The sequence below is a fragment of the Larus michahellis genome, chromosome 1, assembly GCF_964199755.1.
Source record: "Larus michahellis chromosome 1, bLarMic1.1, whole genome shotgun sequence".
Taxonomy (NCBI): domain Eukaryota; kingdom Metazoa; phylum Chordata; class Aves; order Charadriiformes; family Laridae; genus Larus; species Larus michahellis.
In genome coordinates this window covers 63,446,568-63,464,622 of record NC_133896.1, presented here as the reverse complement: position 1 = coordinate 63,464,622, position 18,055 = coordinate 63,446,568, and the positions used below count along the sequence as shown (strand labels likewise).

At 39.9% G+C, this 18,055-nt stretch overlaps 1 protein-coding gene across 5 annotated transcripts in view; it reads left to right on the top strand.

The window, feature by feature from the left end:
• Positions 1–18,055, top strand: part of BRAF (B-Raf proto-oncogene, serine/threonine kinase) — an 81,249-nt gene that overhangs the window by 21,406 nt on the left and 41,788 nt on the right. For 4 of the 5 annotated variants that reach the window (XM_074582465.1, XM_074582460.1, XM_074582487.1 and 1 more), the window contains exon 3: positions 4,057–4,320. The exons of the other annotated variant lie outside the window; for it this stretch is intronic. In XM_074582465.1, coding sequence (XP_074438566.1) covers positions 4,057–4,320 — 264 coding nt within the window. The remainder of the gene's footprint in view (positions 1–4,056; positions 4,321–18,055) is intronic. 5 annotated transcript variants of the gene reach the window in all.

Here is an 18,055-nt window from a genome sequence, read left to right as displayed (position 1 = left end):
GTTTTTATATTGTCAATGGGTTGCAATATATAAGAAGCAACTTTAATTATGGCATGTATATACATTGTATATAAGCATGCCAACTCCTAATGCTTTATATGGACTGGGCAGTTTACCAGGCCTTAGTCACTTCGCTTAGTTGAAGCCTCAGGAGTATTCTCACATCTATGAGACTATAATATGATATGTGTTCATACTGATATGCAATATAATTAAAATTAGCTTTTTGTTCTATTTTAGATAGCCATATGTAGATTGACAAGGTGTGCCAATTTCAGTCTAACAGTCAGCTTTTCAAATGTATATTTTCCTTTAACTTTGTGAAATACTGTAAATTCACACTTAAATGGGATCCCTGTAGCAATACAGCAAATGAATGCATTTGTTGAGGATAATGTATGTTATTAAAGACAGTCTGTTTTTGACAACTAATAAACAAGCTGGAGGGGTTGAAGAACAGAAGCCTCGTGACAAGAAGCAGCATAGTGACAGAGCTGAACGTGGCACCTTGCACCTGGGACAAGATGGCTGCCCATCAGTATGGACAGGGGGTGGCTGGGCAGCGGCTCTGCAGGAAAAGTACTGGGCAGTGCTGGTGAGCAACGAGCCGAGCTGTCAGGAACCCACCATCACCCAAACAGCAGCAAACTTCAGGCTGGGTTGCATTAGGAAGGGTGTAGCCAGCATGAAGAGGGACCCATCTGCTCACTACTTGCATCACCCCATTGTGGGGTCGTGTTTAGCATGGAGAAGACAAGGCTAAGAAGGAACTTGCAACTAAGAAGGCTCTTGCAACCTGAAGAGAGGGACAGACTCTCTTCAGACATCCCCAGCAAAAGGGGAAGAGGCAACGTCATCAATAGCATCGAGTGAATTTCATAAGAGGAGATTCTTCATCATTAGTGGTTTTTGAGACTTGAAACTGGTTGCCCAGGGGTTGTGCAGTCTCCATCCTTCAAGACTTTCAAAACTTGCTTTGGCAAGGCCCTGAGCAACCTGATTGAATTTCAAAATAAGCTCTGTGTTAAACAAGTGTTTGGACTAGATGACTTCCAGCGATACCTTCCAACCTATTTTTTTCTTTTTTTTCCTCCTGTGATATTCTATATCAAGCTGAAAGCAAGATTTAAGTTTTCTTGTAGAACATTACTGAATTCTTAATGGGAATATGTGAACTGAATGGATTTCATTCTAGATTTCATGAACTTTTCCTTCTGAAATATCTTTAAAATCCTTAATTTAATGAATTGCTGGAGCATTCTGATGAATCGTCTTCATGCTGAAGATACTGTAAAAATAAGGTTTTTTTGTTTGGTTTTGAAAAACAAGGTTAGAAATCACCCTTATAGTTGACCCCGAGGGCCTTGAGTGACTTGAAGGTTTGGGTAGCTGTTGATGCCTGTTTGCTTATACAGCTGTGCTGCTGAAGGTCTCTGCTGTAGACAGGCCAACCCTGTGGCATAGTCTTTCTTTCAGTTAGAAATACTTGCCATCGGTCAGCTTTGCTGTTGTAATACTCTTTCAATTTAACCTTCATACTTCTGTGTTCTGTTGACTTGGTGCTGTTGGCTGTGTAAGGTCTGTGGGTTGTAGTCATCAGCTGAAACCAATGTCTCACCAAAGTACTTAATCTTGGTGAAAATAAGATTTTATTGGAGCTGTTCTGTTTCTGCTGCATGTACTGTTGCTGCTTCTGTATAAAAAGAATTTATTTTTTTAAGACAGAAAAATGTATTTAAAGTCTACTGATGCATTTCTAGTTCCGTTATGTTTTTTTACAGGATCTTCTGCTAAGATATTGAGTAACAGTATAATACTTGAGAGCTTTTGTCTCCATAAAAAATAGAGAGCTTTTCACGCAGAATTTAATGGTATAGAACCCAAAGCCAGTAGCAGCTCCTAGCTTTCCATGCTCATTGTTTATTCTTGTAAGATAAATCGTTTGACTTTGAGTTTGCATTAGTGACAGATTAAGCTGCCGGTGTAAACATTGTAGGATTGAGTATTTTGAAAGATGTGTGTAATTTTGTGAAGGAACTAAGCCCGCAAGTATCGGGAAGCAATGTAATGTTGCATGTGTTCAAATAATATTTTGCAATGTTCATGAGAAAAGGAAGTAAGTATTTAGAAAAGTATTGGTGAAATGGTAACAGTTTATGATTCTTAATTTTTGTTTACTGAAAATAATTCTTGACGCATGGAACTTTTACTGGAATTTACATGAAAAGTTGATCCTGGAAGTCAGAGAGACACTTGTGTTACCGTACAGCCAAAAAATGCCATTGTTTATAATTGGGTAACCTTTCAATTTACTTTTGACAGTAGAAATTGGGTAGAGTGAAAATATTTTGGTTTTAAGTTTCTAAGTTTGGGGTCTACTTGTGAAATGCTAGACATCATCAGTTTTCAAAAGAAATAGTAAGTAGTTCTCAGTTTCCTGCAACTTATGTCCGTTTATTAAAAATGGAACCCATAAAATTTATAATTTGAAATTGTGATGTTCACCACCATTCTTTAAAATATGTTTTCTTTCTTAGTCCTTACTGTCAAATTATCATTCTCTGTGTTAATGCTGAGGGTATGATGACACAAATTTTGAACGTCAATCCATCCTGAGGAATGCTAAACCTTGATGAAAAGGGAGGAGCCAACCACTCTTTACTTCACAAAACCAGCCTGGGTTAGGTGAATTTGCACACACTACGCAGAGAAATAAATTAATGGTAAAATGTAGTATTTGTCGCAGCACTACTGTATGCGGATTATTTTTTCTATTAACCTTAATGTTTCTTTTCCACATGTAGACCATGCAGACTTTTTGGTCAGTTCAGTTCTCCTATAATTTAACTAGCAACATGTTACACACACAAAACTTGAGGAAAGCAACTTGTAAAAAAAAAAAAAAAAAAAGTATCTTTCCCTAACATAAATATCCTTTGTAGCATTGAAAATTTATGCATCTTAGCATAGATCTTGGTCTTGGAGAGCTAAGTAGAAAATTCTGTTCCCTACTGCTTAGATGTTAGGTTTGTAAGATGTTTGTTTCTCCTTGTTTGTAAGGATCTAACACATCCTTGGTTAACACTGACATGCTCATGCAGTGTGAAACACACATTCCTTAACTGATTCAAAGTTTTGAAAATACTTTGTACTAATTTGTATGCTAAAGAAATAATTCTTATACTTGGATACAGATCAAAATTTTCTTGTTACGAAGGCAAACAAAGTTGATGAAAACAAACTTTAAACAAAAATATATACCAATGACGTATTTGTGTTATAGAGCTTGGCAATAATGTCTAACTTGGCTATATTTAATAAAAAATTAATGGACAAATATAACGTTACTGAATTGGATTGTTTAAGAAACTTGGTCAGTGTGTGATCAGGTTTTACATAAACTTGGTGGAAAATCAAATAAGTCTCATACAGATGTTAAAAAATTGTTTCAAAGGATCACTTTTACATTTTTATGGATGACTTTGTAACAGGGCAAACTTACTTGTGTTCTAACTGAAATAAAGTTTTTTGTCGCATCTGGTATGAAAGAGTAGTGCCAGAGATGAAAGGTGTTGAACAGTGAGCTAGGTGAGTTGTCAGATACAGAAGGTAAAAAGCAGATTTCAGCTTTCTCTTAATTATTGCATTAGATGTATTTAGCTGTCATTCCACAGAATGATAAATTTAGCTGTAGTACAGTAATTCGGCAATGCAGCTGACAACATTTGGTAAAAATTGCTGTCGTCTTTAATGTAGTTTTGAATTAGACTATTTAGTGCAGATGCTTTGAAACTGTGGCTTATGATTTCTTTTATCCACTTATCCATTTAATCTATTAGAAAAAATTAGTTGTTGATTCAGAAGGTTTAATATAATGAATTATATGCCATTTCTTCTTCGTGTCCTACTGAAAAATTTGACCAGACCATTTTGTTCATATTACTGCGAAATTTGAATTAGTTTAGAACGCGTTTTATTTCGTGTTCATTCTGGATTTAGATCTCTGGTTTTGTCTGAGGCTACGACATCATTAAAACAGCTGCTTTTCCTTCACAGGCCTATGAAGAGTACACCAGCAAACTAGATGCTCTACAGCAGAGAGAACAGCAGTTACTGGAGTCCATGGGGAACGGAACAGATTTCTCTGTCTCCAGTTCGGCTTCAACAGACACAGTTGCATCATCTTCCTCCTCTAGCCTCTCTGTAGCACCTTCATCCCTTTCGGTTTATCAAAACCCTGCTGATATGTCACGGAATAACCCTAAGTCTCCACAGAAGCCTATTGTTAGAGTCTTCCTGCCCAACAAGCAAAGGACTGTGGTGAGTCAGTTTCTGTTCACATACTTGTAACCTCAATATTTCGTGTATCTCTCTCTCTTTCTGTATGTAACAGTTAATTTGGGAGCTGAAAAAATACCTGTGTGGACGCCAAAGAGGTTGCATGATCACTACTTGTGCTCTGCCACGCTCATTTGTTTTGGTGTGTTGAATGTTTTGTACAGGATTAACACAAAGACATCTGTTACAGCAGTAATACAGGATACAAAAATTTCAGGAGTCTTATAACAATGAAGATACCTCAAGAAATATTTCAACTTTCTTGGATAAATAGTGATCTACCATTTTACAATGGTAAGGAGGTGGCAGGAAGCTCCATTTCTTGTAATATACAAAATTATTGATTAGCTTAACAGGGCAAGATTGGGGAAAGTGTTTTCCATGTTATCAAAGTTACTGGCAGCAGTGAATGCTTTAGAGCAAGTACCAGCCTCCTGCAGCTAAGGGGAGGCTGCACAGAATTGCTTAGGTTTGTGGTTTTTGGTTTTTGTTTCTTTTCCTCCCCACTCACTGTGGTGAGTGTTTCATGTTGGGACCCTGATGCTATCAGGCCCTGTGTAGAGGACTTGCTAGAGGATGGACTAGTTGCTATTAGGAGGGGCAAGAAGCGTTGCCTGCAAACTGCTCAAAAAATAGCGTTTATCAGTTTTGACAACGTTAGTGATTTCTGGAGTCGTGGAAGAAGAGCTGATTTTTTTGCTGGCTATTTGATTATCTGTTACAGGCAGGATTTTTTTATCAATTAAGAGCTGACAACTGAAGAGCCTTGATATGTGCTTGTAGAATAGTACACTGCAAACTGGTACATGAAATTGCTGACAAGCCATTGTCTAGGCTCTGTTTTGCAAGGGGTTGCATACTCTTAGAAGGGAAGCTGTGGTTCCAGAGGACGTGGAAATGAATGGATAACACAGCCAGTGTCTGTGTGAAGCCAGTGCTTTTCATAGCAGTAAGTCAGGTGTCGGCTGTCACTGGACTGTGACTGCCTGTGTAAATTGAGTTGCTGGCAAAGAGAGGAAAACATAAACTGAGTAGTGCTGGGCATTAGGAACATGTTGCTCTCCATTCCCCTGCCACTTTCCTTCCTTCCATCCCTCCCTCTACCTGCCCCGCTGAACAAAAGAGATCATAAAATTTACAGTGGGAACAACAGATTAAAGGGCAGTTGTTTTCACCTGATTTGTGGTTTGTTTTTTTTTTTTTTTAAATATTGCTTAACTGTTAAAGATTGAAATTAGTGTTTGGCTTCGAACTAGAGAATGAGGGTTTAATGTAAACTATGAAAACTGTGCAGATGTACAGTGTTAAGCAAGGTGAATTTGTTGTCTGCCTATGAGGTATGGCTAGGCACATAGTACTACCCACATTGTAAAATTTGAAGAGAAGGTACTGGATTTCAGAGAGACTCTGGTTTCTTCGTGTGTTCTGACCCACCCTGTCTGGCTGTTGTAGGCACAGCCCTTGTCATGGGGCTGTCCCACAAATTGTTTTTCTCTTCTACAATAGGCCACAGTATATGGCTTCCTGCATTGGTCAGTGCGTTTTCTTTTCTGTCTTTCCTATGTGTTATCTTGCCCTCTTCTCTAAGCAATATAGTATATATACTGCAATATTCCTCTTCTGCTCCTTTCCCTCTCCTCTTTTTCACCTCTTCCTCAATCCTTTTGTCAGAGCTGTAGTAAGGCTTTTCTCAAGTCTGAGCGCCTTATTTCAAGGAATAATTTTATATAAAGAATAGTTTACGATTATGAAATACCACATTAAACTCAGTCATTAATTAAACTTTTTTGATGTTTTATGTGTATATTTCACCAAGTTTGAGTTATTTCTGAATATGCAAATGTGCTTACAAGTTAGGAAAAAGAGGCAACTGTATTTCAGTGTGAACCAGGTGATACAAGTTTGGGCTAGTACAGAACTGTCTTGCTTCATCTGAGGCATGGTTTTGTGCATGATGCTGGTCCATTCTAATCAAAATAAAACAGGTTGTCTTCACCCAATGCATCTTTAAGTTCCTAAGTAGCAGTAACAGATCAGCTTGGTATGCCCGAAAACATGTATAAGATTGTGCTTTCATGAACTCGTGTGTCTTCTCACTTTTTGTCCCTAAGCTTTGGGGGTTTTGGTGAATATTGTGATTCTGTGGTATCAGTTGTGCTCACTAAGAGCTTGCAGATTTAGCCAGAGAGATTAAGTTTAAGAGTGACAGCTCTGTTGCCATGTCTTCACTAAGAGTTAACTTCCTAGCCTGAGGACATGCTGCCATTTGAGGAGGAAACTGTAGCTCTTAGCGGTAATACTCAGTGGCTGGCAGCAGGACATAGGAGTTTTTTCCAGCACTGAATCTAGATGCTCTTTCCTGGCTGTGGGAGACAAACGTGGTCAGGGAGAGACTCTTGCTCCTGTCCTCAGCTCTCTGCTGGAGTCTAAACACCATTTGCCTTATCAGTCTAGCCTTGCAGCCTGTTTCCAGTGCTAAATGTAGATCACTAAGAGTAGAGCTTCAGGAAAATCTGTAGCCTTGTGCTGTGGCAATTAAAAAAAAAAAAAAAAAAAAAAAAAAAAAAAAAACGAAACCAAACCCTAAACCAAAACAAAACAGTGATACCAACAAAAGAGTAGGAGACAGGCTAGTGATAGAGGGAAGGTGCAAGACACTATGCTAAGACACATGGAAAATAAGGAGGTGATCGGTGACAGCCAACATCGCTTCACTAAAGGCAAATCGTGTCTGACAAATTTGGTGGCCTTCAACAACGGCATTACAGCATTGGTGGATAAGGGAAGAGCAACTGACATCATCTACCTGGACTTATGCAAAGCATTTGACACTGTCCTGCATGACACCCTTGTGTCCAAATTGGAGAGATGTGGGTTTGACAGGTGGACCACTTGGTGGATAAGGAACTGGCCGGATGGCCGCATTCAAAGAATTGCAGTCAGCAGCTCAATGTCCAAGTGGGGATCAGTGATGAGTGGTGTTCCTCAGGGGTCAGTATTGTGACTGGTGCTGTTTACCATCTTTGGTGACATGGACAGTGAGATTGAGTGCACCCTCAGCAAGTTTGCTGAGGACACCAAGCTGTGTAGTGCAGTCGACACGCTGGAAGGAAGAGATGCCATCCAGAGGGACCTGGACAGACTTGAGAGATGGGCCTGTGCCAGCCTCATGAAGTTCAACCAGGCCAAGTGCAAGGTCCTGCATGTGCAGGCAATCCCAAGCACAAATACAGGGTGGGTGGAGAGTGGATTGAGAGCAGCCCTGAGGAGGGCGACTTGGGAGTGTTGGTGGATGAGAAGCTCAATATGAGCCAGCAGTGTGTGCTCACAGCCCAGAAAACCAACCGCATCCTGGGCTGCATCAAAAGGAGCATGGCCAGCAGGTCAAGGGAGGTGATTCTACCCCTCTACTCTGCTCTGGTGAGACCCCACCTGGAGTACTGCATCCAGCTCTGGAGCCCTCAGCACAGGGAACATAGACCCATTGGAGTGAGTCCAGAGGACTTTTTTACTTCTGTTTTACACCTTCTTTGGATCTAGTTGTGTTACTAAGTTGAACTTTTTTTAATAGACCTGGTAAACTGTCTCTGTTTTAGAGCTGGGACATGGTGCTTATAGGAACTCCGAGTGTTCGGGTTATTGGCCTTGGAGCTGAAGTTCATTTCTCTGAAACCTGAAACAGTGCTCATGTTATTGAGCAAGTCAGGAATTTCTTGTATGGTGACTCTTAAAGTAGTTAATGTAGTTACTCTGTTTTCAGTATTTATTGATCCTGCATGAAGTCTGTTGAAAACTGAGGAAATTCCAGAAGCAAACCCAATTCAGAAGGATTTGCAGCTTACTGGCATTTTTAACTGCTGGTAGTCAGATGATAGCAGTAGGCTAATAGCCTTAAAAAGCTCCCAGCAGTTTTCAGTGAACACTGAGATTACTTGCTGTACGAAACTTCCTTTGTTCTCTCAATGGATAGAGAAGGGTCCTACACGTCTTTAGTCTTTCTTCATAACCTTTGGCTTTAGAAAGAGACCTGTCGTGTCTCACTTGTGCCCATGAACTGAGCCATTTGCTTATGTAGCCATGATGGGAGTTTGGGGTTTTCAACTATACAGGATAGCTTCTGATGTGATGGGTTGAAGCAGGAAGGAGATTCCTTGTGAAAATACATGGTACCTGCCATTAGGGCCTTCCCTTTGCCCCAAGGATAAAATGTGGATAAAGGATAAAATGTGTCCTACAACCAAGCACAAAGCTGGGAGAGGAGAGATGCTGTTAAAAGTTGCACTGTTGCAATAAGCTTCCCCCCACCCCAACCGTAACTGCTTTCAATTAATATCTGCTTCTGAAATAAATCTCTTTTTAATATCACAATAATATTTTTGGTCTCTTCCTCCAACCACAGACCCACTTCAGGAGGGGAGAAATCTTGTCAGGTACCAGGGAGCCTTGTTTTACTTTTATCTGGGAATGCAACGACAGTTCTTAAACTGACTTAAAGTGACTGGAATTATGTTGGTAATGGAGAACGAACCTCCTTATTTATCTTTGATCATACTCTGAAGCAGTCCCAAGTACTACAACAGCCTTCTGCTATTTGTTTAGAGCTGTTAAAAATGCAGGAAATGAGGGGGGGATGCTTACATTTTTGGGTAGCAACTGCCTTGTTACTTGGGGGTTGTCAATGTTTTTTGTTTATTAGTAGTATTGTTTGTGTGTAGGATCACGCAAATAACATCTGTTTGAATTGGCTCCAATTAGAAATATAATGTGAGGAAACTGATGGAGTACAAAGAAATGAGACCGCGTTGATCAGCGTAAGTGACTTCTGTGCATAGCTTGTGTATGTGTTGTGGTAAAGCAGAGTGTTGGACAAAGTTTTTCCTAATGTGGGAAAACATGTGATGGTGCTTCCTTGAAAGTCTAGCCGGTATGTGGTAGAGCCTACTGCTACTGACCAATTAGCAGTTGAAGTCGGCATCTTGATTCAGCCGTCTGCGCAGCAGGCTTGGAATGTAACTTTTTTTGAAAGCAAACCCAAGTAGCTGGCTTGGTTAGTTGGAGGGGAATCAATGAATAAGTAGAGTCAGAAATAGAAGATTGTTTTCCTTTTTAGTTGTCCTGGAAAGGCATGAAGTTTCCTTCTCTGAACAATCTCCTAGGGGAAAAAAAACAACAGATTGTTTGCTGTTCTCGGGATGGGGGGGGCGGGGGGGGCTGGGGAATGTTTATTCCCTATAATGCAGAAGAGATAAATGTCTGAAATACATCCACTTCCTCTTTCCTCAGTGGCATGGTTCAACTGTCAAGTTAAATGTCCTTTGGAGAAGCATTCTGCATAGATGTGACCAGGATAAGGCTGTGCGGGTGGATTTGTTTTGTTTTGTCCTAGGCGGGAGGGGAGGATGTTGAAATAATCCAAGTGCAAGATGGTAAAAATCTACCTGAGACCATCAGTTGTTTTTGCAGAACAAATTGATGAGGCTTATCCAAACTGCGGGTGGGAGAATTTAGGGAAAAATCAGTTTGAAGGTTGTTTGGGTTAGGAATTTAAATGGCTGTGGGGTGGATAGTAACAAAACTGATAATTACGGGAGAGCTTTTGGATGGGAGAGGGAGGTAAGAACTCTGACCTTGAGCTGGCTGCTAGAAGTCTGAGAGATTGTGTTAGATGCTGAGACTTGGTTTTGGTGGAAGGGAGATAGTCTTGAATGGGAAGTGGATGAGAGTGTGTCAAGATAAAAGCACAGGTTACATTTACTGATGAGATTTCTGAGAGAATGCATGGAGCCAGAAGAGGACACACCCTTGTGGGGTCCTTAGATAATTGTGTTGTGGTTTAGGATTATTTTTTTTATTCCAAATTATATGACTGAAGGTGCAAGCAGAGAAGGAAATGAAACAGAAGACAACACTCATACAAATGAATGGGAAGAGACGCATAGCTGGTTATTGGGAAAGGGTAGTAATTCAAAGAGAATGAGGATTAACAACTTGATCCAGAGGTATGAGAAGTCATTAAAGATCTCAATAGGATAACTTCAGTTTGATGTAAGAGGCAGAAGACAGTGAAAAAGTTTAAAATAAAAAGAGGAGGAATTCCGGGCAATGCACGTGAGCAGCTTTCTGTGAGTGTAAAGATTACAGGAATATGGTATTTGCATATAGGACAAGATTTAAGCATTTTTTGGGATTGCTTCTAGTTGTGGGACTTATTTGTTTGGTTTTTTTATTTTTCTTTGAGGGTTTGGGGTGGTGGGTTTTGTTTTTTGAGCATCTGGGTAAAGTATCTTTTGCATGTCTTTGGGAGTGCCAATTTTAAACTGGTAGGCTTGAGATAAGTTAAAAATCCCCATTTCCAATTGCAAGGACTGTTCCAGTTTTTGCCTTCCCCATTAAAGTTGACCAAACAGTTGAAATTATTTAGGAATTTCACCTGTTAGATTGCTTGGTTACTGGAGACCTTAAGACATTAGTAAGACTTTTTAGACAGGTTTCCTTGGGTGCATCAGTTGTGGCTGATCCCTTGTAGGAAAGTCTTCTGAGACCTTGAATGGAATGAACATTTTGTGGATGTACCTGGAGTATTTCAGTGTTGCAATGAAAGAACACAAGAACAGGGCAGGCACGTGTGATACTTTCCCTGAGTCGTCTTCCAAATCGGAGCTATTTGTCACTCAGGAATGTTATGAGTTTAAGTGTTTTCTATTTGGAAACCTCTGTCCAGTCTCTGTTAAACCCATGCTACGGTTACTGGAAATTTGTGTCTCGTGGTAAAGAATTCTATGGGAATGGTTATATGTGGTGTGAGCGTGTTGATCTTTAAATCTGCCATGTGCTAGCTCTCCATACTGAAGGAAATAGAGGCTTCTGAGAAAGCTGTTTAATACCAGGCCTGATACAGAAACAAGTAGCTAAAACAGGTCATAACTGAGGAGAGAAACAGTATTAGCAGGTTTGTGATGTTGAAGTGAAGTCTTGTAGGAAATAAGAGAATGTACTTGGGGGAAGGGGGGTGGGTCTTCTAACTCAAGTACTTTATGAACAAGATCATATAACTTGCTTATATTAGCAGCCCTGAATGATTTTGATTACCCAAGAAATCTCTTCCAGCCAAGTACTTACAGTGTGGGAAGAAACAGGCTGAAACCAAATGAGCAGTCCTGAATGATGGTATGCTGGAGTGTGGAACACTAGAAAAAAATTGGTGGTTGGGTGTAAGAAATGATGGGCAGTTGAAAGGCATCAGGTGGTGATGGTCCTTCTCTTAATCTGTATGTAGCCTGTTGCTGTCTGCTGCACACTGCTAGCCTCCAGAGGAAATGTTTGCTTTGTGTCTTCTGGCCGCCTTGGTGGAGTGGCTGTAAGGGTGGTGAGGAGTCTCTGCTGCTCTGCTCAGGGAGTTTATAGGTCCTCTTACAGCTCCAGTGCCTGCTCTCTTTCTGTGAGCAGGAACAAGGAGTGGATTTGTTAATTTTGAATTTCATTTCTGTCCATAGTGGTCTGAGTAGTGACAGTGAAACTGGGTGGGGGGCGGGGGGGGTGAGAAAGGGTCGGGAGGAAGAGGAAGAAGATGCTGTTGCTGCTTTGGGAGAGCTTGGTGGCCTCCAAGTACTTCAGCTCTCAGTCTGCAGATTCTGGGTAGGATCAAATCATTGTCCGTTTTCACCCGCCATGAGGTCTCAAAACTTCCTATGGCAGCTTCTAAACCAAAAAGTAATACTTTGGTAAAGAAGAGAGTTTCCCTTTCTTCTGTGTTCAGCTATGGAAGATTGTCTGGTTTTTGGTTGTTCTTTGTTTTGCTTTTTTAAGTTTAATTAGAGTAATTTGTGTAAAAACTCAGCATAAATTTGGGCCAGTAAAGCTCCTTTTCACTTTGTGCGTTGGTACGCTTCATATAAGTGTCATAGTTACATATGTATTAGAAAGTTAATGGAAGTTCTCAAAATGCAAATGTGAGACTGAGTTTTTAAAAGGGAAAATTTGTATTTTTAAGACTTACAGAAACTAAACAGGATTGTGAATGTTGTGCAGAGGGACAGCTCTTATTTCAGGTTTCTCACTCTTGTCACACCTTGGTTAATTAGTGTACATCTGCCTTTTAATTAGACAAGCAATCATGTGATCTTCTCTGCAGTCAAGACTGGAAGAATCAGATATTTTTACCCTACCTAAATTCTTAGCATAAATTAATTCATCATGCATGCACAACTGGGATCCTTCAAATGTTCTGATTTTAGATCTGGTACTTGATGTGTTCCTTTAGACTTAAGATTTGCATCTTGCTTTCTGTGGTTTATGCTGTGAGTTTGTGCCTCAAGCTTACTGAGTAGTGAGCACTGGATTTCTATAGGCATTCAAGCTGCCCTGCCGGTTTCACCTGTCAAGTATAAGGAAAATTCAGAGAAGGGATGTTCGGGCAGCTGAATAAACTAGTTTCTTGCTTTTAGTTACACACCTGGTTTAAGATGATTGGGTTTTTCTAATCAAAAGCAATTAAAAATTCCTATGTTGTATTAAACATGCAGCAGAAATGGATTTTATTTTTAGCGTATGCCAATGGATGCCTGCTGAATGTATCTGAATGCTTTGGAATTTTGTGCATCATATAAGCAGACTGGTAGAATGAAGTAAACGGTAGTTTACTTTCAAGTAAACATCACTTGATTTTTTTAATTTTTTTTAAATACTTGGATCATCTGGCAGAGCTATTTGCCTACCTATCATGTTGCTGAAAGGCAAAACCGTATTAGAAATTAAGTTACCAGTTTTCATTGGGAAGAAGTTTAACTATGGAAGACCTCTTTTAAGCTGTCAATAAGCAAACAAAACTTTATTACATCACAGGAGTTGTACAATGAAATAAACTTTAAAGCTACCATGAGTAACTGCTTCATGCCTAGGAAAGCCTGAAGAATGTGTCTTTGGGAGGTGTTTAGTGAAGCAAGGTGAGCAGCGGTGCTACAGCAGACTGTGCCCGGGTCTGGCTTGAGTGGAGTTAATTTTCTTCACAGCAGCTCATATAGTGCTGTTTTCAACTGGTGAACGCAACTGTGCTGACAACACAGCAGTGTGTTAGCTATTGCTGAGCAGTGCTTGCACAGGGTCAAGGCTTTCCCTGTTTCCCACTGTCCCTTCCCGCTGAGGAGGGGACACGGGCAGGACAGCTGACCCCAGCTGACCAAAGGGATATTCCATGCTGCATAACAACATCCTCTGCAATAAAACGGAGGGGAGGTTTTTCCAAAGTAGCTATTGCTCAAGGACTGGCTGGGCATCAGTCTGCTGGTGGTAAGTGATTGCTTCTGCATCACTAGGAAAATTTTTTCCCTTCTTTTTTCCCTTCACTTAATAAATTGTCTTTATTATGACCCAGGAGCTTTCTTGCTTTTGTCCTTCCAATTCTCTTTCCCCATCCCATTGAGGGGGGAGTGAGCAAGCACCTGGGTGGTGCTTACCTGTCTGCCAGGGTTAACCCAGCACACAGCCTAAACTCAGTGTTGGTTAAATTCAAAGTAGTATGTGTTGAAAAGAAAATAACTTAATCTACTTCCATTTTATTGACACACAGTCTTAGATTGCAAAGTCAAACAATATTGAAAACTTGCCATTATAAAATTGGTGGTCTGTCATCTGGAACGCTTCGTGCAACATTGATCGCTGCTTTTTAAGAATATTCCTCAAGTAAGGAGAGATTAGTGATTTCTTAAGAGATGGAAAGTCTGTCTGTAGAAAGTAATGAATGATAAAGGAAAATATTATTTGGAGTGTGTTTCCTTTATCTCATGATGTGGTAGGCAGGCACTCTGTGAAATGGAACGCAACTCACAAATCTGAAAATAATTGGAAGAAATTTTTTAATTCCATGTCTAGTAAGTCATGCTTAAATTTGTGGCTTCTTGCGTTGTTTAATCAAACTAACCAACCAAAGCTTTAATGTTTGTAGAGAATGTGTATACTACCTGAAGATGAAAGTATCCATTTGTTTTTAGGATTAGTTGCAACAGTTTAGAGAGGGATGTGAATTCTAGCCCTTCTGCAGTACAATTTCTTCCCCCCCTGTCTTTAAGGCATTTGGAGTGTGATCATCTGCAACAGGATACTACGCAAGTGAGCTATGAGGCTGACCTATTAGAAAGATTTATTTAAGCTATTTTGTAACTTAAATTCCTAGTGTGTTTGAGTTTTGGTTTGGAGAGCAGCCAGCTGACTTTTTCGTCACGAGATCAGGAACCTCAAGGTCCTCGGTTTTGATTCCCATATAGTGGTTATGTATATTTTTCTAGATAAGCATTTATCTCGAGTCTGAAGCCATATTTTCCAAACTTGTTTTTAATCAATGGGTCACTGTCAGTCTTCATGACTTCTGGCACTGGTATTCACTCTAAAAATTTAAGATGGTGATCCTGCTGTCTGCTATCACCTTACAAATGATGAGTGCTCTTCTGAACATGGTTTGGGTGCTGTCCCGCAAAAGCTTGAAAAATGATAGTGTGGAGCCTGCAATTGACTAGGAACAGCAGGTTTGATCCAGTATGGTTTAGTGACGGCATACTCTTGAGCAAATGTTCTGTATTCACATAAATCAGTCCATTGTGTTCTACAAATGAGTACCCCTTAATTGCGTTGGAGGTACAAGTGGGTGCTGATGCCGATATCTTTGCAAGTTAAATGGGATACATTTGATGGAATGGTAACAGCTTTGTAAAATGGGTAAATTCTGTTCAGCTTCCCTTGGAAACAAGATTTAATGCAATGGAATTGTCTCCCATTTGTCTTACTAATGTCCCCCATTAAGAATGTATGTTCTTAAATGCTGCTTTCCCCTGTAAGTTGTCCAGAGCTTCGCACCCTGAAATCCAGAACAGCTGTGTCTGAAAGCCGTGCTCTTCATTTTACAGAGGTTGTGATGTTCAGTATCATCTTATGCCCTCTTTGCCACAGAAGGTGTTAATTTTATCTGTTAGTGCTGTAAAAAGTGTCTGACTGATTTGGTTAAACGTTTGTCCTTCATTCATTATATTTTTACCAAAAAAACTATCATGTCAGAAGGCAAAACTAGTTATTTGGCGAAAAGACAGCTTAGCTTATTTCTCTCCCAACACATTGAACTCTGTGAGCACGTTGCTGGCATTTTTTAGTCATATAGATACCACAGTGGGAAGAAGTGTGATCTTTCAAGGTGTATGTGTTGAGGTAAGTAAGGCAGTATTTTGAAGTGGTATTTCAAGATCTGTACTACTTGGAATATTCTCGCTATTGTATCCAGTACTTTGTTTAACTGTTTAGAATTTTTCTGAAGGTCTAAGGTATGTTAACTTTACGTACATACGTAACACTTGGCTAAAGTGAGCTGAACTACAGTGCTAGGCTGAAGGAAAAAAAAAAAACAGAACCAGATAACTAGTTTTAAGAAATATAATACTAGATATTCAGAGCTGTCCAGTCTCTCCACTTTCAGAAAATACCCTTACATTGATTTTTTTGAAGTGGTTCTCAGTCTCTTCAGTCTCTTTATTGCTGTAATATATTGGAAACTGCACTGGGTAAGGAAGCATTTTTAACTTCCTGAGACTATGCCAGTTTCTGCTCTGATGTTAGAAAAGTGATGTAAGAGTTATTTAGGGATGTAGCCCTCAATTTCTTACTGAATCGGGAATGACCTGATTTACAGAAAGAAATGATTTATTATGCATTGCTTAAATGCTTGTGGCTGCAGTACTAAGTATATATCAGCAATGTTGTTATGAATACTTACTGTCCACAGAAACAGTTTACATGAGTAACAGAAATGAGGGTATTAAGTGCTATAGTTCTGTTTAATCTGTCTAGGTAGTAAGACTCTGCTTTGAGAATTTTTGGAGCCTAGAATAATTTTCACTCGTTTCTTGGGACTTCATATTTGCAAAGTTGAGCGTGTGTTTTGGTGTCTGCACTACTTGCCTGATTCAAGATGCACAAGCAAATCACTTTCTTTGATATATTATTAAGCTATGCACTGAACACAGCTTGCAGTCTGTATTGGCAGCTTCTCTACTGTTCCGTAGTACCGTATAGCCCGTACTCTGTCATGTTCTTCGCTTGTGAAAATTGTTCGCGGAATCAACTTTCAAGTTGTTATAAAAACCTAAAGCTTTTCTGATCTACAGATCTTAGGTATATAAGTAACTTAAAAAGAAAGCACTTAGCAATTACAATTTGGAAACAGATTCCCTAATTCCGTAGCATGAATTTCTAGGTGGTAACTGCTGTTGAACATATTAAGATTCCCTTAGTTACAAAACTGAGGGATCAAAAGATAATGGAAGGAAGTGGATAAAATGGGTTTGAGATAGCATTGAGCATTCTTTGTTTCAATAAAATGCAAATTTTGTTCAATTTACTGAATTACAGTTACAAGGGTGCATATTTTGGAGTAGATCAGAAATTTTCTCCTGGGGAACCGATTTTGTCAAAAAATGCTGATGTGATTTGGTGAAAATACTCTGTGGGAATCCTGTCAAAACTCTTGATGGAATTGATAAACCCACTTTGGTGCCTGCCTGCCTGCAGTGGTGCAGCTGCTGGGGTGGCTGTGCCGTGCCGGGGGGCTCCTGCTCCCTGCACTCCCCGGCTGCGGGGACACGCTCCCTCCCTCTGGCTGGGGGTGAGTAGGAATCTCTCTGAAACTCCTGCTTCGGGGGCAATGTCTGTTAGCCAGAAAAAAGGAATTTGTTTGGTTTTGTTTTCTTAAGACTGAGTATCTCTCCAAATCACTTTCTTGGAGCGGGATTTCTCTTTAACTTTGCCGTGATTTGGGTGTGAGAAGAGGATGAGAGGGGAGGAAAGGAGAGGTTTTAGTGGGAATGCTTAGCAGGGCGAGATTTCTGCTTTGCAGCAGGTGCTGGTAGGGACTGAAGGAGGGGGCTGAAGGGCTACATGGACAGATGGTGATAGACCGTACTGTACCAGTCGGGGAAAATGATTAATCAATACTACAGGGATTTATTCTAGTATTTAGTTCTTTTAATTTAGCCTTCTGTTTCATTGCTCAGGATTCTGTAAGAGAATGTTCTAAATGTGATGCTGATACAGGATCTGGTGATTTTTTGAAAGTAATCAAAACAGTTCCCCAACTGTTTTTTAGCTGGATCTTGTTGCAAATGGCAGTAAAGAGAACAAATGTTCTATCCGTGTTTCTAATTGCAAGTTGCATAAATATGACTCGGATTTTAATGAAGGGGACTTGGGGAAGTAATACTGAGGAATAGCAAATGATAAGTGAGCAAGATGTTTAATGCACGTTTTTTATAGTTCTATTGCACTTGCATTGCTGTAAGCAACCTTCATTCTGATACTTCCCAAGCTTTGACAGCTTGCCTTTCTGACTTTATTGATTTCTTAAAAGGAAGCCTGTAACTTCATAAATCTTGTTTTCAGCAAAATTAAAAATAAAGAAAATATTTAATCACCTGAAGTGTCGTTATTTACACCAGTGTAATTTGTTAATAGAGTTGGAACTTTTAGGTTCCTGATGTAGGTCTTTGCTTCATAAGGTACTGGAGGATGTTATCGCCCTTTATGGAGGATCAGTGCTAGAGGAAGAAAACATCTTCCTATGAGCACAAGGCTCCTTCCTTTTTTCTATTCATCTCTTCTTTAATTTTAGTCACCTTTCCACTGCTAGGGTTTTCCTCCTTTTTCTGTTCTGTTCCCTCACCCAGGTCTAGATTTTACTACTCTG